Below are 23,997 nucleotides of genomic sequence, written 5' to 3' on the forward strand. Positions count from 1 at the left end.
AATCATATAGATACGAGGTTTGGTCCCGCAACTATATAAATAGTAGCTTGAGGAATGTGCACGTGCGCCTAAGGTCGCCAGAGATTTCCCAGATATGCAATTACGATAGTTACTTTGTTTTATTTTAAGTGCGAATGCACTTTATAAGCGACCCTGAATTCCGGCGACCGCCGTCCGTCCACATAGCAACAGCTGCGGGTGCGCGCGCTCCTCGTCTTCCTTGGCAACGGGGGAGATGGGCGCGCGCTGCCTGGCCGCTGACATGGCACATACCCACGTGGGGGATTGGCCAGGAATCTCCTCGTCTTCCTTGGCAACGGGGGGAGATGGGCGCGCGCTGCCTGGCCGCTGACATGGCGCATACCCACGTGGGGGATTGGCCAAGAATCGGGCGTGAGAAGGGCTAATGCACCCGCTTAAAGGAGTACTGACACGAAATTTCGAAGCTGAGATCCGCTCTAGCAATCAAGTACAACGACAACACAAATAGGTGTCTGTGAATAAATGCATCTTTCTTTCTTTGTAGTTGTGTGTGTGTGTGTGTGATCTCTCTTTCGCGAACATTACCGAACCGCGCAAATTCAACTCGTGCATCCGCACTTTCACATTCTTCCCCTCGGGGAAATGCGGGGAAATTTTTTGATAATTAAGACACGCTAACTTACGTCACACATTGCGTTACAAGTAAATTTGCAAATTTCATCAAATTTGTGTCAAGCACGCTGCACCATAGTTTGGAGGGAGGTGTTTTTTCAGCAATTTTATAAGGGAATTGCAACTTGTAGAAGCAGTTCGGTAAATTCCCTAAAAGAAGCACCACAGCACGCCAGCATCTTCACAATTGCTTACATAACACTCCGGCATCTTAGTTTCATTTATCTCGGGTCGGGGGCAAAGCATAGACATGGACAGCACAAGATGTAAATTGCAAATGTAATTTTTTGCAAGAGACCTCCGTTTTGACCTGCGGCGGACGGACATAAATACCAGGCTTATGATAATATACGGCTCTTGTCCGGCGGTTCTCAAACAGGTGTTTAAAGGGCACTTAAAGGCTCGATGAAGATATTTGGATGTCTTGGTGAAGGCCTCGCGTGTTGAATTCCCTGTCTCCCAAAACCCCCCTTTTTTTTCTCCTAAGATCCGATGTGTTTGTCGAACCATTGCTAAAGCTGGCTTTGCCGCAAAATGTACTCACCCCAACATTGCGCTACAAGGTGGCCTTTTTGCAAGACGTGCATAAATTACTGATGAGGAGGAGGAGGAGGAGGAGGAAAAAACTTCATTCAACCGAAGGGTGGGGTCCGTAGTCTAGGACTGTGTTGGTTCAGCCATAGCTGCCTATTCGACAAAAGGTACGTGAGAGTGAATTATTGATGACTAAAGGTGTGAGTGAATGGCGGTTTTGACTAGCTACATGATACGTGTCAAAAAGTGTTCTTGAAGGGAGCTACTTTTGAGTAGCTTTAGATGCAGTAGCATGGTGCTGTTGTAGTTCTGCTAGGACACATTCTGATGCTGCCTTGTGCAACTGCTGCAGCCCCATCTTCATTGCGAATTCCACAGTGCAGGTGACCAGCCCAAAGTGTTGTAAATGAATGCATTCAATTCGTGGCTTGAATCCTAGCAAAACCATGCGTGAACTTGGCACGAATGTCATAGACAATAGCACAGATGTATGGCTTTTGGTGCAATTAGGTAATCCTGTCTGGTCCAGATTCATCACAACTGCACCACAAATCACTCTGCTGCAAGTGGCTTAAATGATTTCTCCACAGTAGTTTCAGCAAAAGTGATCCACGTTTATTTTTTGTATCATCATTTGCCGCAAAAAAAGGGTTCGCGCTTGGAATGGAATTCACTGTGAATGCTCAATCAAACAACAGGCATCTCCAGAAAGGGAGTAATACGTTGTACAAGCAACTGGCACCTGTACACAATAGGAAAATTGTGCCATTCCATAGTTTTGGCCATACGTGTATATACATGTCACATACATGTTTTTACATGTCACATCAATCAGAAACTTGCACACTTTTTGGCCACTCCTTCAATTAAAACAAGTTTGTTCCCATTTTTCCATATTGGTATGCTTCCCAACTTGCACTATTTCTGGAAAGATGGGGACCTGAGTTGCTGGTAATTTTTTCCGAAATGATTATAATCTAACGTCGAAAGGACTCCACACATGCCTTTCTTGAAGCTGCGGGTGATCTTACATTTGTATGGGGAAAAAAAGAAAGAACAAAAGTAGCCACCATTTCGTTTTCGTGCAACCACTGCAAGCTTGCGGCTTTCATCACTACTACGTGTCACTGGAATCTTCTTCGGGCAAACGATTTCAGGGTTTTAAGGTAGCATTCCAGGCTCACATGAGTTCAGCAGATGAACAGATGAAAAAAGCAACAAAGGAATAATGAGTGAAGCAAAGTTATTTGATAAATCACCCCAGCCCAAATCTTTATTAGTAAAAAATATCGAGTTACCAGGAAAATGCCAGCATTTTCACAATACTACTGCAATAAAAAAAAAAGAAAATAAGATGAAAAGAGCACAGAAAATAAAAAGGGTATTTAGAACTGTGTGAATGAATATATAAAATGTAGCTGTACACAGGGCGCAGCTGTTGTTGCTACTACACACACAGAAGGCACAGCACAAATGGTTCACCATGCTCGACAGGGCACCCGTCCCTACTCAGGGAAAATGGCAGCAGGAGGGAATTCATGCATGCATTTTCACTTGTGAGTGCTATTACAAACACTGCCTTGCTTTCCTTGCACAGAGTCCAGGAGGTAATAGTCACCCAGAAATGCTGCCTCAACTTCCATGGTCCACCTGGCATGATCCATTTTTTCTGGTTTTGGAATTCTGAATAAAACAGTGAAAACAACAACACAAAATATCTCTTATTGAAACCTTTTCCAGAAAAGTGCAAGCCTTCGCTTGGTTTATTTTGGGGAAAAAAAAAAAATAGAAAAATACCATTAAGGTGTTGTTTTACATTTATACATTTACCTACTTGCTAAAGCATAACAAGCTTGACATGTCGATATTTACCACGAGTAATGAAGCTAATAACTGTAGCTGATGTAGTTGACCAGGCATGTAACAGGCATGTACAAGACTGAAAACTAGTTCCCTTGAGTTGGCATCCAGTTGCAAATTCAGTCTCCAAAGTCAATCAAGGCTGGGCTAACGAGGTTGATGCAGTTCATGGAGGGTTCCAAAACAGCCCCATCACTTCTTGAACAGCGCTTGGAGGATGTTGGCCCGGAGCACCTTGGGAACCACCCGTATGGTAAGAGACACTCGGGTTCCCCTCTGGAGCACACTTCCCAACTCTGCGGAGCACGCGTCGAGGTTCTTGATGGTCTCATCGACCACGTCTTCCATCCTCGGCTCGATGCCATGCAAGTAGTCCGTGTACAGAGCACCACTCGTTATCAAGAGGCTTCGTGGTTGGAGCAGCAGAGAACCGATGGGGGTGGTGGCTTTTGAGTCCTCCTGTAAGGAGACCGCAATGCCCGGTTTAGATAGTCCGCCGGATCGTTTAGGGATAAAAAAAGGCAAAAGAAGGGGTTGGTCTTTAACAATATTCGAGAACCCTTTTAGCATTCCGAAAGACAACACTCTAGGACTGTTCAGGGTATTCTGTGCACTGGTAGTAGTAGTGCCTCTTTGTAGAGTCTACATTGCAATGTGACCCCAGTTTCAGCAGTTGTGTTGGAAAAAAAAAAAAAAAAAAAAGGGACAGCTGGATGAAAATTCTTGCGTAGTGCATTTACAAATCACAATACTTTTCGTAGCAACAAGAATCAGCCTTGTTTAATCACTTCATCAGTTTCGAGCACTACAGTACCGTCCCCCACATCCAGTCTCTGTCGACAGATCACAGGAAAATCTGTAATTCACAAAATGTTTGGTCACATTGAGAAACGTGGGCCCCATGGGGAGGTTGGACGCTCCCCACAGCACTACGGAACTCGGAGTAGTGCGAACCATTTCTGCACTTTTTTTTTTTCCCTGCAGCCAGACATCTCATAACCTTTTCAGGCTGGTTAGAGTTTGTGTTTCTTACCTGGCAATACCACTACACACACGCATGTACACACACAAAAAAGAAATATACACAGAAAAACCTAAGTATGAAAAAAATACACACTCACACACATAAAACAAATCAAGCACTACGTATGTGTTGCAAAATGAGACAACTACATTAACTGTCAGCAGAAGCGTTTTTGCAGTGGAAACCTTTTTTTTTTACCCAGCACAACACTGAAATTCTCTTCTGACAAGTGTCACCCAGCAGGACGCTTTATCATGCTGGGGTCAACAGCAAAGGCAAGGTTGCCCTCCAATTACGGAACCTGCTTCGTGATTTCGCAAGGAATGCTGGGGAGCTATCTCAGCCTAAGAAGCCTCGAGATCCCTCAAGCGTATTTCCTTTTGCTACGCATCTGTGTTCAAGGGCTTCAAAGAGCTGCACAAACTGTGCACAGGACTGGAGATCAAGTCCAGAATTCTGAGAGTCTGTCCACTTCATGGCCCCATTCTCAACCACACTTACACAAAAAGAAGCAGCGGTACTTTGAAAGGTTGTTTGTGGTCATGCCTGCCAAGCCTGCATCGAACCGAGTGGAGAATACCCCGTGAGAATCGTGGAGACCTGTGATCCGGTGCTTGCCACTGGGAAGAGATGTGAGCCAGCATGAGGGGTTGGCAGACAAGGTGCCAAACATGTGATGCCCGGTGGCACCCTTGCACTATGGAAGAGGTTCACTCAAGATGGTAACCAGCGCAGATAGGGCAAGTATGAGGTGGGAACTGTCTTTTTTGTGAGCCGTCTTTCGTTCCCATTCTGATCACAACCGAACGGCGTGAATTGTGAATTCCCCTCGAGCCTCATGCTTGCACACTTTTGGGGAGGCCCCACATAAACGGCTGTGCTCCAGAACTACTGTCTGCCGTGTTCGTGGACAGACTTGTGGAGCTGCGGTAGGTAGCGTGGTGGCCTATGCCCGAGAGCTGGGCTAGGTCCCCGTGAGAACCCCAACCCCACAGCTCAAATAGGTGCAGTCAGAATACTTGCCATGAACTCTGCCTTCCCCTGCCACTCCATTTTACTGAACTTTTCTAAGCTAAAAATGTTCTCAGACTTTGTGGGGATTGTGACTTTCACGCAAACCCCTTTCTGGCTAGCTATCCCTTGCGGCCGATGTTGCACTCCGCACCTCACTCGCGCAACGGGAGCCAAGCGGAAGCGTGCTAGCGACTGGAGGGTTTGTTGCCACCAGGGTGAAGGTGTTGACCCTTTTCTCCTCAGCCTTATCTGAGAACCAGTCCTTCCTCTGCACTAGCTCTTCGGGATGCAATAACGCGTGGATGTTTCGGCAAACTGCTTGGGACCTGAGGAACGCGGCACAGCGAGCTTTGAGACTGTACCCATGCTCACACGCGCGGCGCCCCGCTGCTTCGGTATTCCATCAGTGAGTTGAACCATCTTGATTTCTAGCGTTGTTTAATGCCTCACTCCCAATGTTACTGTCATGGCCTACGACAGGTCTGTATGCAGTATATTTGATTTGCAAGTAGCAATAAATGCTGCCATTGATGTTTTGTCCTTGTCTGTCCCCACAAAACAACGAACCCGCCCACAGCCGGCGCTTGCAAGGCAAGTTTGCTGAGCGCAGACGGCTGTGGGGTGGGGAATAAGTAGTATGTGAAAGGTAGAACCCCACAGCTTAGGTGGAGGCCTCGTTGCCCATCACTCACGTCCATTGGCAGCAGGGGCTGAGCGAGGCTGGTGGTATCAGCACGTGTGCCAGTGTGCCATCTCACGTGCTTAACATAATTGCCTAGGCCAAGTTCTTAATGCAGGTTCGCATGGTCGTGAGAGCAGCGAGACTGCTCTTCAGCTCAGGCCTGAGCTTGCACACATCCTTGTCCTCACTCAGGTGATGATGATGATGATGATTACTATTGGTTTCCCCTTTGTAGCGGGGTGATGACGTGTCATCTTACCAAAAAGGACTAACATACCTATGTGCTATACTCTTGGTTTAATACTAGCGCTGCCTCGGGCAGGCACAAAAAACATATTAGTTTAAAACTTATTACATTGAACCCCCCCCCCCCCCTCCTCCCAATCTGCAAACCAGCAGTATTAGGGAAGGTTACTCTGGCTCTTCAAAGAAGACTACTTGCAAGAGTGGCTGCTTGGGCGAGTTAGCATATCATTACGGTTGTGCAAAAGTGATAACTATCGACAGGGACAAGAGAAGGAACGGGGACGATGACGACACAAAGCACTACTAGCAACTGAATTTTCATTTCGAGACAGCACTATTTACCGTATCTTTGCGTGTATAACCCGCCCCTGCATATAAACCACACCCCCACTTTCAGTCCACGAATAAACAAGATTAATATCCCCGCGTATTGCCTGCACATTTTACACAAGAAAAGCTGGACCAAAGCTACTAGAGCAACATGGCACATTTTTCGATGCAAAAAAACGTACCCATATTTTGCATATCGAATACATTTTCTGCATGGCCCAAGCCACAATCACTCATTGTCACTGCTCTCGCTAGAGCTATCGCTTGTACCACAATCGTCAATGTCATACACAATATTATCTTCAGTTCCATCCATCCCGTTTCTAACGGAGCATTTCTTAAAGCTCTTGCTAACCATCTCACCTGGAATCGCCTTCCTTGCTGTGACAATCCACTTACAAAACAGCGCAACATCAGGCCCACAGTTGTGACTTGTGAGGGTCAGGTCATACAGGCCTTGACCCATCCATTCAGCGTAAAGATGATCGATGTGTGCTTTGAATGGGCTGTTCAATTAAACATCAAAGGGAGTCACCACCTACCATTCTTGTGTGAATGCAGAATACAATTGTTATACAGCAAAATGGTATAAGTTGTTGTACTGTTGAGCTGTGTGTAAAAAATGAGCACTGTCAGTGGGATAAGAGTAGCTCAGTCGCTACTGCTGCTGTAGGGGCTTCATGGCACAACACGCATTGCCGTGAAGCTGTACCGAAGTGAATACATCGCATATAATCTGCACCTCTACTTTCCTCTGAAATTTCGCATTTTTGGTGTGGGTTACCCACATGAAAATACGGTATATATGCTCTAGCATGGTCACAGTGAAACAAGAACGGCGTAGGGAAGCCCTAAAAGATTCCGCCACCTGGAACACCAAGTGATGCCCTTCTGTTAGCCACGAGCCGACAGATAGTGTAGCTCTTTTGGTGAGAGCAACACAGGTGTAACGCTGGTAATTGGCCGGCACAAAAATCAAACCACCAGTGTAATTATAGAAGCAGCGGAAATACATAGATTAGGAGACCAGTATGTCAGTGTTTTGTGCCGCCGGCCAATTACCAGCGTTACACGCGTGTCGCTCTCATCAAAAGAGCTACACTATCTGTCGGCTCGTGGCTAACAGAAGGGCATCACTTGGTGTTCCATGTGGCGGAATCTTGTAGGGCTTCCCTACGCCGTTCTTGTTTCACTGTGACCATGCTAGTTTTTTCACTAAAATGTTTTTTAGTGACTGCTTCGTAGCTTGAGTGCAAATGTGAAGGGGTGCCTAGTGCATGCGGAACACAGTTTTACACCTTTGTGCCACATGTACCGTGGTGCAAGCACAGAGTGCGCATGTGTTCTCTGCATTCTTCAAAGAGAGAGCGAATGTGAGGGCGTGCATACTGCCGCTTCTCCGTGCACTCGTGGTACAGGTTGTGCGCCTTTTTTGTTCCGAGGCTAAATATGTACAATAGCGTATTGTGATGCAAGGAGCTCAAGAATGATTCGCAATAAATACAAGGGTACGGAGCTCAGACAGAACCACCACCCAGCCGAGGGTAACAGCATTCGTGTCACACCCTCCGATTCCACCCACACTTTCCCCTACCCTAGAACAACAGAGGTGCCTGAAAGCAGGAGCAATTACTTCCTACTAATGACGTTTGTCTCAGCTTAGTGACACTAATATAGTGCGGTTAATGCCCTTCAGACAGAGATTTCTCTCTCTCTTTTAACATTCTGCCTCTGCTAAAAGATGCACTGTAATAAGGTAATATTCAGGTTGAAATGAAATCTAAGGTTTGACCAAATCTCGTCTGGTGGGGTGAAAGATTCATAGTTGAAGAAACTGGTTATCACCGACCAAAGGTGTACTAGTTAAAAAAAGGGGGGTTGTGTAGGGCTTCAATTCATCTGAAAGCCAAGGGTGCCAGAGGCTATTCCTGCGCACACTGCCTGCTTACAGAGTAATTGCGCTATTTACTTTTTAACTCTGTCTCCGTTTTGTGGAGATTCCTTAGAGGTCCGTAACCTCTTTCTGCATGCCAGGCCTCTAGCCGGCGTGCAGCCAGTTTGCCTCGTGAGCCACGTCATGATGCTACGTCATCGCACGGGCCCACACGCTGGCAGGCAAGAACTGCCTCTCTGATGCCAACACTCCTCCTCTCCCTGGAACGTTCCTCCTTTTCCTTGAGTCGTTTTTAAGGACGGCGCGTGTTCTTTGTGGGGAGACCATGGGGGAAAGACGCTGCTCGTCATCCGTGCTGCCGTCAGCCCGTTTGGAATGGGGCCCAGTGATTGGACGATGAGGTTAGGCACATCACGCCCACCTCGCTTGCAGGCCACGTATAGCCTTGACCATCTCAGCACCTCTGCGGCCATCACTAAGGCACACGTTAGTATACTGTAGTTCTTTGCCCAGTTAATGCAATCATTACGCAATGTACTGCCCGGCTAATAAAACTCTTGGTTAACCCTTACCTTTAGAGCTTGCCGTTGCTTTGTCAGTAAGTCGAATCCTTAATGGTGTCCCTACGTGACGCAGTGAACTTTTCATGGATAATGGGGGATGGTGTTGCCTACCATAGCTACCTTGCCAGGGTTTTAGCATTGTAGCAACACCCTTTTAGCCCACATTGGCATCCAAAATGTGTAGCCAACCCCCGTAATCCCGCAGTTTTCATTCAGACAGATAGATTTGAGCCCTCATGATCAGGCAAGTGTGAATGTGGGTTTCCATACCTTGGCATCACTTTCACCAGCGTTGCCTTTCCGAGGCAGGTAGAAGTCGAGGACGGTGTGCGAGTTCAGCGTGATGTTGGTCACCACAGGGTAGTACAGGGGACCGTCTTCGTGAGGCTGCAGTCAAACAAAAAGGTGCCACAGAATAGCCCTGGGTCAGTAACAGAGTCAGAGTGTGGCACCTGGCAGGCTATGTGCACTTCTACTCCGTCGCTTGACAGCCCTGGCTGTTATGCTGCCTTGAACGATGCAATGTAATGGCAAAAAAAAGAAAAAGCAACATAGTACATTCTTTTCTTTTCGCAGCCACAAAATATTCCTCTCACCGTCTCTTTTATTTTTGATGATGAATAAGTTGTACTTGACAGCACTTCTACAGTCGAACACGGATATATCGAACTCCAAGGGGATCGCAAAAAAATTCGATATATCGATAATTCGATATATGAAATATGCCTATCTGAAGATTATCTGACAAATCCGCACATCACTGAGAGTTTTCTGAAGTCGTGGAAAACGGTAGTTTACCGTTTCAACCCTCAAATCACGGAAACTCCGAACTGCAGCATGATGACCACCGCACTTTATTTATCATTGAAATGTCTTTGAGCTTCGCTTGTTTTTTTCTTCTGCGTCGTAAAGATTGTCAAATTGTCTTCAAGATTACAAACACGCACAAATGAGAAAATCAACGCTGTACACTGTGCCATAACATATGTGAATAGCGCTGACGGAACCTCGGCTGCAGTAGGCGGTTGGGAACGTTGTCAGGCACTGAGTGCCGTTATCTTCAGTATCTGAACTGAACACCTTCCCCATCTGGAGGCGTGCAACGAAGTCGCCCGGAATAGCCAGGACGGGTTGTGCTGCATTCGCCTTTACGTCAACGTTGATGCGTGCATTGCCCTCAAAACTACTGCGAGGGATTCCGAACGCATTTTCAACCAACATCTTTTCAGCAGCCTGTGCCCGATGAATTCCCGCCTTCGTTGTTCCGAAATGAATGCCTTGGACAAAACAAACATACAACGCCGCATCGGTCCCCCTGCACGAGCCACCAAACAGCTCAATCACAGAAAAAGAGCGCCTCCGGACAATTTATTTTGCTCCTTTATGTCCTTTCGTCCCAACCACTATCCGCGTTCTAGCTATCATAGAGCTGCCCCTCGTGCTAGCGTGAAAACAGCTGTTGAAGGCCATCGAAGCGACATAATGCCGCGGACGCTGCCTCTGTCTCACCAAGCCAGGCAGCTCCTGCGATGAGTCAACATTATCATCGACTCCACCCCATCAGAGGAAGCAAACTTTCAAGGGCACCTTCGGCGCGGAATTCGATATATCGAATTTGCCCATGATCAGGAGTTCGATACACGCGCACAACAGCTCTATACTTTTGCATGGGATTTTCAAGGGGATGTTTGCACTGTTCGATATAGACAATAATTCGATATATCCATGTTCAACTGTACATGCAAATAACACCAACCAAGCCCCCTCTGAGAGTTTTTTCATGCTGTCCCAATGTGGGGACTGCAAATGTGTTACGAATCCCTTCACATTTTACATTCCTACAATGTATGTCCCGCATTGGCGGTGAGCGCGACCACGGGCGGCGCTGCGAAGCGCGCCTTCGTGACGTCGGCTTAGGGATGCTCGCATTTGTCGTCTGCTTCACTCGGGCTCGCTCTCCCTGGTGTTTATTTGCGCTCGGTTGACGTCGGATGCTTGTCCGCACCAGGGTTTGCGTGTTCGTGACTTTCTAATTCGCATCCAGTAGATCAAGGCGTGAGTTACACTTAGTTTTGGATACCGCTACGAAAGACACAGTGCCGGAGTCGCCCCATTTCTTGGAAAGCTGGTCCTGTGCAGAGCGTGAAGAGTCCGAGCTAGGCGTCAGCTTCTGTAGTGAGCAATCTTTCGAACTAGTAACTACATAGTAACAGCTGATAGTAACCGACACCAGCGAAAATACAAGACCGAAACAAATTCAAGGCCTTTGGGGCTGTATGCTTCGGAAGAAGCCATTACCATTCTCCGTAATCATATGCAAGGTGAAACAGTTTTTGCAACCTTGCCAAACGCTCGAAAGTATTGTATCACATCACTTTACGTTGTCATGCCATGAAAGTATGCTGATATGCACTGCAAAAACTGTAGGTTGAGTTCCAAATAACCAACTGTATGTATAGGCGCGTGCAGGGCTTATACCAGGCTTCTAACCAGTAATGAGGTTTACTGAGCAAAACGAGTCTCGTCCATGGTAAAGATACAGTAACACAATGTCTGCTCCGACCTGGAGGGATATTTCGGTACATTTTCCACAGCCATATCTTCCAAATATTCAGATATGCGTTAAAGAAAAACTGCACTCAAAACGAAGAGGAGGAGGAGTAGGCGGAGGAGACAACTTTATTCAACCGTAAAATCTAGCTGATTAATGGGCCAGGTGCTCAGTCCAGGACAACAGAGTAAAAGTTATTTTCTTCAATTCATAGAACACCATGAGAAGGCCAGAATTTGTTCTTTACGCCTCGAAGGGTTGGGAAACTCTAAAGAGTTGCTTGGAAATATTCCTCGGTTTCCATTCTTGTAATATATGCACGTATACTATCTACTGCGTTCGTTAGCGAGTATATCAAGCCTTCAACACCGCTATCATGTCATAATTGTCTTTGCCGTCACGAACGTTTTGTTAGGAGCCTGAGAAATGTTTTGGAGGATCACAAATTTTGTGTGGACAATTTCTTCAGGTTCTGTGGCTAACATCCCCTGTTTAAAAAATCAGCTTTCGTTATGACTGCGTGCAAGAAGGTGCATATCTGCAGCGTGTGTTGTTTGTTCACATGCAAATACAATGAGAAGGTTTGGGCTACGTGAATGCCCCCAGACAATGTTGCACAGAGTACTTGCATCTCAAAAATACTGCAAGAAAGCCTACGCATTTTGAATACTTATCGAGGAGCTCCGTGCGCTGAACATCGCGAATACGCTCGAAAGGACGAGTTACGCATGATCTTCTGACCGATGCTCTAAAGAAAGTTGTTCTCTCTCTCTCCTCGTGGGCTGAAAACTTGTTGGGGATACAGCTTGATATAATTCAGATGTGTCATAAGCTGAAGAAAACAACTGAATTACCACAAATGCGCTTTTTAATGCACTCAAACATCAAAGCGGTGATTTCTAGCGCAGGCGTTGCTGCCCCTCACAAGCGGAGTGTAGCAGACGACAACGGCGCAAATCCCTAAGCCGACGTCAGAGACAGGGGGCGCCACTCAAACATCTCACCGCCAATAAGAGGCTTGCCTTGTTTTTCCCAGCATCCAACAAAGCAGCCGTTTTTGAGCCAAACGATTAACTGCAATACATCTACGTTCCCTAGGAAAGCTGTTGAAAAAGGGACGAGCCGCCGAGACCCATTCGACCACAGCTTTAATCAAATGGGGCCATGATGATGATAGCGGGAACGAGGGAGGCAAGGCGTGATCTTTTTCAACAGCAGATAAGTCTCGGTACCCAAAGTAGACAGCACGTCAGATCTGTTTTTGCATGCTCGCATTCAAGGAAAACTACTGAGAACAGACGTGGGCTACTCAGTGCGGTTACATCACACAGTGCAGCTGCAAACAGGCTGTGCCCAGCCCTAATCACACTCACCAAGATGCCCTCGCCAGGCTTGTACTCGTTGACTAGGACATGATTGGGCAGCCTCTCACCAAACACACCCAGGCTGGCAACCTTCGCAGACACGTCTGTCAGCCACTGCGCACAGCAGAGAGTGCCACCAGATCCTTCACATGACAACAAGGAAAAACACTTACACAGAACGGGTGCTAGACATAATCTGGGGGTTTATTGGTGAAAAAAGAGCACTGAACATATAATTTTTCGGAAAACCTAAAACAGACGTATGGCACAGCTTCCACAGGAAATTCGATTGCTGCTGAAGATACGCTTTCTTCCCTTGTATGCAAGGCCAGAGAAGGGGTGCTCAAGCATTTTCCAGTTCCATTACTGACATAAACACCTATGCAAAGATTTCTCTTTTCAGTTGCGTCCCAAAGCTTTGCAGGACTTGAATGCACTGAAAGGCAGGCATGTACAAGCACTGCTGGCAGTGATGTGCCAAATCTCTTGCCTCATTAATGCAGTGCCTGGTCTGACCAACGTAACATTTTTCACATAACAGTGGAATCCTGTACACCACCCCAACTTTACACCCCCTGAAACGTTTAGCGTGCTTCGTTGTACAGCGGGCCTTCCAGCTTCATTATTCACAATTTTGCGCATACGTGCAAGCTTGCCTAGCACTGAAAAAACGACCTGGATGCCGCATCTTCCTGCTCCTTTTTATGGGCCGTGGGTCAGCTTGGGAATGTTTGGCATGAACACAGGCTGTGCTTTTTGCATTGAAGTTTATTCAGGCTTGTCTCTGCGAACTTGTTTTAGGGGTGAAGCACCTCAGGGCTGTCATTGTCTCATGTCACCACAGTAACTCAAGTTATCAAACGATGGTCAAAAAACAAGTCTATAATGGATAAAACTGGTTCAAAATAAACATGATATAAACTAATTTGAAACACAGGAATAATCAGGATTTAATCGCACTAATAACAGAAATTTGTTAAATTCTGTCTCGAAATTGATTTCAAACGCCAGGTTTTCTTCTGTAAAGCATACTTCTTGGCATGCTGCGACGTGTGACATGAAGACAACTTACGGCCAGTCTGTCTCTCATTTGAACGCTTAAATCCGGTTCAACGCAAGAGAGGGCGCCACCGTCTCAGCAAGCGCGTGGTTGCCCCTGCCAATGGCGCTTCTCCGGTGCCCAATCAGCGTGCCATGTGGCAAGAGAGAGACTTACAATCTTTGAATAGACTTATATACCGCATGCGCTTTGCCCCTTCCTAGGTTTTACGTTAGTAGAGATGGCCCAGGATTTTTTTTTTGATCAACCTGTTTTGCAGAATCACCCGGCTGAGAGGTGATGTTACGAAGACGGTGAAAACATTAAAGTAAAGCCAAGGCATTACAAATGAAGCGTCAATGCCACAACTGAGGTGGTAATATAGTGTCCGATGACTTCGCTAGAAAATGGTGCCAGTTAAAATTTGGTTACTCCATTTTATTTTCTCTGGATGACAGCCAAACGCGATAATACCCCCCCCCCCCAAAAAAACTGCACCTAACAAACAGGCATCAATGGTGTTAAAACTGGGGCGACAATGGCATAAATAAAAGGTACCTTTAGGCAGCACCGAAATTAACTGATCAATTTCTTGGCAGCCTGGCATAGGTTCCTTGTGTGCAGATGCCCATTATCACCCCTCGAAGAACAGAGATATGTCCCTGCCAGATGATTCAACGACCCGTTTTGGTGGCTGTGCCTAGTACCAGTTGTACACATAAAAATGCTGTGTCAATGAATGCTGCAAAACGAAGTGACGTGTGAGTGTACGTAGCTGCGTATACGCAAGGCAACATGGAGAATCTCTTATTTTGTCTATAATCATTTCACGACAGAATCAACGTGCAGTGCAAAGCAAATCCGTCAAGCTAACTGCACGCTGGAAACATTTTGAACAAAGCACAAAAGGTTAGCTCTAGAAGCATGCTGCCAGCTTGTCCTAGCTGACAGACGCTGCTGTTGATTTGGATCCAGGCAAAGAGTTTAAAAGACGACAAACTTCGCGGGTGCGTCACACTTTTTTTTTTTTTCGTCGTTACCATGAGAAGTGGGCGAGGATGATCGACATGGAGCGGATTTTTTTCCCTCAGCAGAGGGGAGGCACACGGCAGAGCGGGCTTTCTTGTTCTGGCGACAAAATCACAAATTCAACTGGAACCGCCTGCGGAGTAGTATTAACTCTACGGCCTGTGGCTGGCACCCCAGACGGTAATTTCGGCAGGTTAGGAACTGAGCAACTTTTATTCGTCTGTCATTAAATTGCATGCAGTGATCAGAATTGATCCCGATTCGGGTGTTATAACGAAGCGTTACTTGCGGCAGATCTTCTTGAACCATGCCTTTGGGATGGGGCAGTCCACCTGAAAAATAGAGTGAAATACATGACGGCCCGGCTGTAAGCCCGAACTCGAACAGAAATCGAGTCGATTCGTACCCCAGTTCTGGAGTCTCCTGTGCGAGAGCTGGACCCACTTGGGCTTTGGCGCGCTGTAGACTTTGTCGTAAAGCAGTTTCTCTTCGGCCTCGGTGATGAAATCGGGGATGTAGAAGACATTATCGGGCAACTGCGCAGACAACACAAAACACGGTGGCTTATGTTCACGGTCACGTCTGCAAAGCGCGCGTCATCGTCCTGCCGTGGCGATGCCCGCAGGACAAATCGCGGCACTTCCACGAAGCTTTCCCCGAAAGCGGACAAAGATTGCTGAGCATGCCGCACACGCCCAGAGAAGAACAATCGAATAGCCGTACCGACGTGACGCGAAAATTGTCGAGATCGCCGGCTGAGCACATGGGCGCTGCCATCTTGCCTCAACAAGGAGTATGTTCCCCTGCGCGATTGGCTGCAAGAAGTCACGTGACCTTTATCACCCAATCGGGAGCTCGATTACGATTGTGCGATTTTTGGTTTTTAGCCCACTCGGATGTGTTGACTCGTGAAAGCAATGTCGCGAGTGCAGTAACATTTTTTTTCGTCGTAGAAAAAAGAGAGAACGGCTGGTAGGTTGCACACCTTTGAATGCCTTAACAATTAGGGCCTAATGCCTGCGCCACAGTTAAGCTTTGTAGGCAGGAATGAGATAAAGTTTCGGAGTGTTTTGTCGCTTTGCATGGGCTTGCCGTTCCTTTGTAATCCCAGCCTGTATGGTTGCTGGTCATCCTGCCTGGGCGCTCATGCGATTCGCGGTTTTTGCAGATTTGACAGCGCGGACTGCTTTATAAGCGGTCAGGATGGTTGTGAAAAGACCTGGGACCGGCGATGCGCCGCCGCCGAGGCCACGCCGGCATCACTTCCTCGAGAATGTGCAAACCAAGACCTTTACCCCGTTGGAGTACCAGGTAAGTACAGGCCGGGGCTTTCACTTACTCTGCCTCGCGCCACTGTGAAGTTTATCTCTGGTAGTGACAGCTTGCTGCCGCGCTTAGTGATTTCCGCCCCACGCATATCGTCTGTGACAATACTATGTTCAGTTTACACTTGCAAAATCAACAGACGTACCCCTATTGCTTTCCTTTTAAATTCAAGTTCATCATTGTTATACCTTCGCTGTAGAGATTTTAACGTGGCCGCCCGTATCACCGACCTGCCTGACTTGTTTAATGTAGTTTAGTCGGAGATAACGACGCGCAGACGACTTGCACGTTAATAATTGCCTCGGGAGTGTGTTTGGGATCACGTTAACAAGCTGCTTACAGATATTTTTAAACCGTAACATTGAACAAGGTTGCGCTGAAACTACGAACTACTCGCCAATGTAGCTTCACACATTTTAAACCACTGATGGCTTGCAGCAGAGAGGCACGTCATTGGAAAACGTTTACGTGCACATGAAAGGGATGTTTATCGCAGATGTATCTTTTTGGCCAGCTGTTTCCTTGGATAGTTGGAATTTGTGGGGGGATTTGTTACTCGCAGGGATGAAGTGATGCTGCGGGGGATGACTGGAAATTCCCTCCCCCGCCATTCTCTTGGGGAGTATTAGTTCGCTTGAAGGACGTTTGTGAATAAGAGCGATAAGAGGGCAAGGCAACAAACAGACACAACCCACTGGGAGCAATGCTCACTATACTAGAATGTAGGCTTTGCCTTATAGCTTCGGTATTTCCATCCATTCAATTACACCGCATAGGGCACGTAGAATTTTTCGCTAGTAATGAAATGCGGCTTGGTGTAGAAGGGAAGAGAGTAGGGCCTAAAGCTTTGTTGGATTTGCCACCGTAACGCCAAAAAAAAAAAAACCACGTCTCGAGAATCGTCGCCGTTCGAAACACGTCCCTCATTAATCTGTACTTGAGCCGGCCATCACATTTCATACATTGCATGTAAAATAAGCACAAGATGGAACTCATGAGCTCTGTTAAAAATAGCCTGCTGCACTTTTCCATAGGATTAATTCTAATTGGGGGGGCGAGTTTTTTTGACCTGGAGGTTTCACTGGAGGGGGGGAGTGTTGTTGAGTGCAGTAACGTGGAGACAGTAGAGAGGCAGGAGTACACTACGCTAGGGTTGGCGGGTACCAGGGCCCGACCGAGCAGTTGCTGAAACTCTCTAATACAAGTGAAGCATGCAGGGGGCAGAGCAACTGAAGAATGAAGATCGAGGAGAACAGGAAGAAGATAAAATGTGGGGTGCCGCCAGAAAGAAGAAAATTGAGCAAAATAGACAATTCGGGTACAAAACTGTTAAGCTGGTTCATGGCTGCCAGATTCACCTAACACATGCCAGAAGATGATCACGTTAAAAAGCAGTGTGATTGACAAAACTCATGTGTAGTAGTACACTGTGTAACTAATTATGCGACATCTCCTCTTGTGTTTTGCTGCAGTCTGCGTAAAGAAGCGGGTGAAGACATTCTGTAACATTCTTTTTAGGAAACAGACGTGGACTTGGTCACTGTAATGCCGCAGTGCTGGTGTTGTCAATTATTGCCCACGTGTAGGCAGTAGAGGTGTGGTTGGGCTGTGGATTGTGTATGTTAATTGCCTTGCCTTCTTATTGCAATTATTCGAACTGCGTGAAATTATTGTGAGCTTACATATGAACAGGGGGAAAAAAAGTCGGAAGCTTTTCTGGCAATGTAAATGGAAGGGAAGAAAAAAAAAAAATCCCGGGCCGTCTGCACTAATGTGAAACTGGTGCAGGGACGAAGCGTGCAGTGTATAAGGGTATTCTTGGCGCCTTGGCATTTTTGCCAACGGAGGTGAAACCATTGGGGGGGGGGGAGGTAACAGCTTTGGAGTAAAAGTCCCACGTCTTTGATACATGAAGCGTTCTACCCTGAGGCGTTGGAAAACGAGTGTCCCGGTGTGTTTATGTAGTACGCGTTATGTTCTAGCGTGAAGCGTTGGAAAATGAGTGCCCCGGTGTTTTAGAACTGTGACTACATGAAATGATGATGACAGGAGACTCCGTCAGCCCAAGCCCCTAAGGGGCTTCACCACTAAAAGGAGTCTGTTGCAGTACATTTTGTTGCTTTGTAGTCCATTCATGCCATGCAAAGCCTGCAAACACTGCAAACGTCTTATTAAGGGGGGCCTCAAAGACAAAATACAAGTTTGGGGCATTGAAAAACTGCTTTGTTCTGATAACAACAATACCAGAAACTTTGAAAGAGTAATTCAATTATTAAGGAACACCGATGAAGAAGCAACGACTTTCCAGTGATTTTTTTTTTTTTATGGCATGACAGAATCTTGTTTGTGTGATTGGCGGCCACCAAACTAAGCTGTCGCGAAAGAACATGACTGGGTAATTGTAGTGGGTCCTCTGGTTCCCTTTGATAGCAGCACTTGAGTGCTAATGTGCGGTTTACACACTAAGAATTGTTTTGAGGGCTGGCCCACATGTCGTCACTCCTTCCCTTAACACATCACTAGGAGGAAATTTGGAAGTTTTCCAGTACTTCGCGAGTTCTTTCGGTTAGAGAGTCGCCTTTCGTAACTGGAATTGCACTGAGTCAGGTACTGAAGCTCAGTTTTTTAAATTAAGCAAAGGTTGCATTTTGTCTTCACGGCTCCTCCAAATGTGCAAGTGAAAGTACCATTTTTACTCGCGTAATGAATGCACTTTTTTTTTGCATAAAACAGAAGCAAAGTTGAGGTGTGTTTATTATGCGGGGTAGTAGGAAACTTTTTCGAAGTGACGAAAGAAGGCCGCAACGAAACAAATAATGCATTAGATCATTTACCTTTCGCAGTAAATATACACGTACACAATTGCAAACAAACGGCGTTTTTATTGAACTACACTCGTCTTCATTTGTGAAGGCTTCACTTCATCAGTTCCTAAATGTCTATACCGGCAGGACAGTTCCCATATGCAACTGCGTACTCCAGAACCTATAATTTAGAACCGGTTGTGCAAGTGCAATTTTGGCCCGTTGCCAACTGAAAGGTGCAAGACGAGCAGAAAAGCAAGGGAGTAAGAATACTGTCACGAAAAAAAGTAGGGCTGGACGCTCAGCGGACTGGGCGGACTGCGTGTCATCGTGACTGGCTGTGCTATGACGCCACGCCGGAGTGTTTGTTCGCTTTTACTCCTAGAGACGGCTCTAGGTTACATGCGCGATCATCATCAGCGGAAGCGAGTGAAGAGGGAAAGCTACAGTGCGGCCATTCGTGGAACTGCAGGGTTAAAATGTTGGGGGGGTGTTTATTACGTGAGGAAAAAAAGAAACAATTTTGAGGACTGAAGTTGGGGGTGCGTTCATTACGCGAGTAAATACGGCAGGTTTCAAGCGCGAGCACGCTTAGGCGCCTGTAGATGTTTTTCTCGTACCCTGCAATGGGTGGTGCCCTCCCTGAACACAAGCATTGTGCCCCTGAACGTTCCCGCATCCAAGAACCTGGTTCCCGTGCACTGCTGTCACACTGTCCCCCCCCAGGTGGAGCTGCTGGACACGGCCAAGCAGCAGAACTCCATCGTGTTCCTCTCCTCGGGCAAGACGTTCATGGTGGTGATGCTGGTCAAGGAGCTCGCCTACCAGGTCCGGCCCAGCTACGACTCCGGGGGCAAGCGGGTGCTCATCCTGGTCCCCTCGGGTGAGTGCGGGCAGGTGCTCTCCTCTGGCGCACTGCCGCGTGCGTACAGGTGCGGGAGATCGGGGTAGGAACCCGCAGCAGTGGGCTCAGTGGCTAAGGCGTTATGCTGCTAAGCACGAGGACGCGGGTTCGATTCCCAGTCACGGCGGCCACTTTTCTGATGGAGAGGATAAGCGAAAACGTCCTCTGTGTGTACGAGATTTGGGCGCACATTAAAGATCCCCAGGGGGTCAAAATTTATCCTGAGCCCTCCCCTACGGCACGCCTCATTGCCTGCGTTGCAGCGGTGCATTAAACCCTTCAATGAATCAAATTGAGGGACGAACCTTTGCCTCCAAGCACTGCTGATTGCCTGAGAGTGAGGGAGCGTGTGTGACTTTAGCACTGCTGTGCCTCGAGGTTACTAGCTGTCGTCCTGAATTGTGCTCTTGGTCTAAATAAACATATTCTTGTTTTATACTCTGCTCCCTCCGCAACGTTATTAGTGTACAAGGGGAGACATTTTTGCACTTGTTGCTGGCTGCTTGCAGTTCAAACTGGTAAGAGGTATGCTAGTTTAACAGAAATACCTGCTCAGTGCTTGCCCTTGAAGCCATGTACATGAATAAATGAATAATTGCAACTTAGCGAGCCAGCCTGCAGAAAGATGCTCCATGACATAGAGGTAGGGGTGGAAGAAATGGCCTTTATTGCACACAACTTCACCCAGAATCAGCAACAGAACAACAGAAAAATTTTGATGCTGCAGAACTTGTGCTATCTCTGTGCTGAGATGATGCTTTGCTTTGAGATTTTGGTTCTTTTGGAGTGGGTGCTAACTTAGTCTAATTTACACAATCTCGAGTACTTAGCCCCTACTGTCTCCCCACCTCCAAGATTATAATTATTTTCTTTTGCACCATGAAATATAAAACTATGTGAATGTAGTAATTAAAAGACTGCTGTGATTGTTTCCCTCTGAGTAAGGTTGTATGTACCACTGCAATGGCTCTGAGATACAGCACTCGCCTCGAAAGTTGCGAGGTACTGGGTTCGAATCTGCATACCACAGGGAACCCACCGGTTTCTTTAGTGGGTTCAGGCATCCCTGGTCGAGTGTGGACCCGTAAAAGGGGAATCATGCCTGGAAAGCTCCCCCCCCTGACCCTTGTTGAACAGGTGGCGCTCCCGGCCTTCTACAACATCGCATTGCCACGGGTGAAAAAGCCTGGTAGCATGTCCTGCCACAGGCGATTACTGAGTTTAGCGTCCACCATGGCTGTGGAAGTCACCATGTGCTTTCATCTGCCTTGGTGCCGTATGGCACCTACCGGTAAAATAGGTACAAGCGACTCCCTGGCACTTGGATCTTGTGCAGGACTTGGCACTTGGGAAGTTGGCCCGGGCTGTATGGGAAACTCACCCCTATGGATTGGGGTGGCTGCAGAAAGGAAAAAAAATTTTAGCAAGAGTTTAGCAGGTGTATAGAATTCTGGTGTTGTGTGTTCAAGTGAATGGATGCAGATCTTAAGTAACGTGACATGCATTCGTGACAGTGCCATCGCAAGTGCGGCATTCAAGCCAGCTTTCGTGCACGATTTAAGTCCGTACCAAACACTGTTTCTTCCAACGTTTCTGGTCTTCGCCTTCTCATTCATGGCGCTTTGCAAACGGCTTCCTCACCATTGCAGCCGAGTCTGGTGTCCGGCACCAGAAGATGATGGAGGACTACACGGACCTCAAGTCCGTCTTTGTCGACAGTCCCCCCAGCGGCAGCCCCTCCAATGGTCATCATGTGGACTTCCCGAAGCTGTTCCGCGAGCACCACGTGCTGGTGCTGACGGCGGCCGCCTTCAACCGGCACCTGGTGGAGGCGGACGCCGACGTGGCGGAGGAGCTGATGGACCGGGTGAACCTGGCCGTGTTCGATGAGTGCCACCGGGCGCTGCGGTGCGTCGAATTCGAGTCCGTGCTGGGCTTCCTGCTGGACTTTGTGACGGAGGGCCGGCTGAGCGTGCTGGCGCTGGCCGCTCCGCTGGCCACCCGGAAGCGGCAGCGGCCCTCCCTGCTGGAGGCGGAGATCCTGGAGCTGGAGGAGGGCTTCCAGAGCGCCGCGTGCACGTCCAGCGAGCTGACGGTGCTCAGCAAGTACGGCAGCCGGCCGCGGGAGGTGGTGGTGGAGTTTGCCGCTTACGGGGAGTCCAGCGGGGGCAGCCTGGAGACGGCGCTGCGGCTGCTGGACGAGGCCATGGACTTCCTGGCTGGCACGGAGAAGCACCTGGACGAGCAGTGCCGGGCGGTGCAGCGGCAGTCGCAGCGCTACCTGGTGGAGCTATGCTACACCCTGGTCACGCTGGGTCCGTGGTGTGCCCACGAGGTGGCCGACCTCTTCCTCAGGGTGAGTGGAGACAGTGCGGGGTGGAGCACCCTCTCCTTCTGTGTTTTGCATTGCTTTACCCTTAAATTAGAGTGTAGCGTGTGGTGCCTTGTGATTGAAATTGTATTTGTCGAGATGATCATGGCCTGTGCGTATGTCTTGTGCCAATATGTCAGGCTTGCTGCACCCACATGCAAACGTTTGGTCATGTTGTGTCAGAAAAGATATCTCTCTCTTTTTTTAGCGACATTGTCAAAGGAGAGAGGTGAATGATGTGCAGACGTGACAGGTGGAGTTTGTCCACGCATTGCCAGAGAGAAAAATTAATGGCAGGGGAACTTCATAGTTTGGTTTGCCGTTTATGATGGGCGTAACGTGTCACGGGGTTCATGGAGGTCGTTGAAAACGTTCAAAACCCGTGAATTTGAAATGCTTGTTTTCAAGGCGTTGTAAGTCCTGTAGTTTTTACAAACCGTTGAAGGTACTGAAATTTTTTGCACATTCCTCTTTATTACCATAAGGGCAACATAAGGCTATGTAAGGATTGAGTGAGTGTTTGTAGCTTGGTTAGTCTTCTTCAGCAAATGGCATTCCTCTTAGTCTTTTCTAGTGAATGATGTGGACAGTTTATGCTGTCAAGCTCTCAACACATTATGCAACTGCCATTGTCAGAAGGGGCCCCTCCTCGTTCTGGGCTATCTTGCACATGCCCAGGGTTTAAGTTCTTTAAAAATGCATCGCAGTCAAACCGCACGATAATGAAATACCATTAGTACGAAATTCCTCTGGCAACGAAATATTTTCAAAACCCCAGCGAATGTTCACAGACGCACCCATGTATCTCACTTCTCACGGCAATGAAATGTTTTTGGAAAGCAACCCCGCGTTAACAAAATTCGCCGCAAGTCTGGTCGGCATTTTATCTACCCATTTAAGGCTTACAGTGTCCAAAAAGGGCTCAAATGCATTTGTTTTGGACTCGGAGTGCCTGAACTTCAGCCACAGGATGTTGCATGGCCACCGCCTTGTTTGTTTACAAAAACGACCATGTAGCAGGCGGTCGTGGAGGCAGCCTCGCAGCGACACCATCGGGGGCTGCACATGGTGACTCACGGCGCAGCTGTATTTGAAACGGTTACCATTCAGACTTCTTGGGAGAAACAGCGCAAACTGCTTACATGGTTATCTCAGCTGCTTAGTTTTGTGTCAGCAGCCCTTTAATGCCAGGCGTGGAAGCTTTGTCTTGCCATTGTTCATTGCACCCACCTTTTGGTGGAAGAACGGCTGCACAAACACGGTCAGTTTCCCTTCTCCCTTTAGTTTCACATGCCAACTCCTTTTGAAGTATGACGCTCTTTGCCCTCGTCGGCCTTGCGCCATAAAAAGACAATCATCATCATCATCCTTTTGAAGTACATGAGTAATGGTGGATGCAGCGTAGGTAAGCTGTAATGCGTTGGTCGGAAACACGGTGTAGGAATATTTAGGTGTTGACACTGACCGGGCGCCGCGGCGGAGAACGCGGCCAGATCTTGTTCGCCCTTTTTAGTACATGCGCTGACCGCAGCGGCGCGGGGCGCTGCGAATAAGGGGCGGCAGTCGCTTGCGGAGTGGCGTGCGCTGCTACGGTGGCTACGCGCCGTGCTTGCCTTTCCGTGCCGTTAAAGCTGTTTTTCGGTGTTTTCTGCTGCAGTGTGCACAACAAGGAGTAGACGTTTATGTTTCAGCTGGGCGGCCGGCGCCGTGCGTAGCCTTTTGTGTCGTGGTTTGGGACCAGCGCAATGATCGTTATGCAAGCTCACGTGGTGGAGCGGGCCGACGCAGTGCGCGGATGTCGCGGCCTA

At 47.8% G+C, this 23,997-nt stretch overlaps 2 protein-coding genes across 3 annotated transcripts in view; one reads left to right on the plus strand and one right to left on the minus strand.

Moving 5' to 3' along the window:
• Positions 1 to 1,815: 1,815 nt before the first annotated feature.
• On the minus strand, positions 1,816 to 15,639 carry LOC144149067 (putative RNA/DNA demethylase ALKBH6). Its single transcript, XM_077680610.1, has 6 exons — positions 15,508 to 15,639; positions 15,191 to 15,320; positions 15,070 to 15,116; positions 12,726 to 12,830; positions 9,072 to 9,188; positions 1,816 to 3,507 (listed from the first exon to the last, which is right to left on the minus strand). Exons 1-6 carry the CDS (start codon positions 15,559 to 15,561, stop codon positions 3,241 to 3,243), a joined length of 720 nt encoding a protein of 239 aa, XP_077536736.1. The 5' UTR covers positions 15,562 to 15,639; the 3' UTR covers positions 1,816 to 3,240.
• Dcr-1 (Endoribonuclease Dcr-1) overlaps positions 15,627 to 23,997 on the plus strand; it is a 79,154-nt gene continuing 70,783 nt past the window's right edge. For both annotated transcript variants that reach the window (XM_077680608.1, XM_077680609.1), the window contains exons 1-4: positions 15,627 to 15,756; positions 15,953 to 16,095; positions 19,641 to 19,797; positions 21,468 to 22,174. In XM_077680608.1, the coding sequence (XP_077536734.1) occupies positions 15,988 to 16,095; positions 19,641 to 19,797; positions 21,468 to 22,174 (972 nt within the window). In that variant the 5' untranslated portion in view covers positions 15,627 to 15,756; positions 15,953 to 15,987. The remainder of the gene's footprint in view (positions 15,757 to 15,952; positions 16,096 to 19,640; positions 19,798 to 21,467; positions 22,175 to 23,997) is intronic.

This window comes from Haemaphysalis longicornis, unplaced genomic scaffold (assembly GCF_048455015.1).
Source record: "Haemaphysalis longicornis isolate Haplotype H1 unplaced genomic scaffold, Haemaphysalis longicornis Haplotype H1 scaffold_8, whole genome shotgun sequence".
Taxonomy (NCBI): domain Eukaryota; kingdom Metazoa; phylum Arthropoda; class Arachnida; order Ixodida; family Ixodidae; genus Haemaphysalis; species Haemaphysalis longicornis.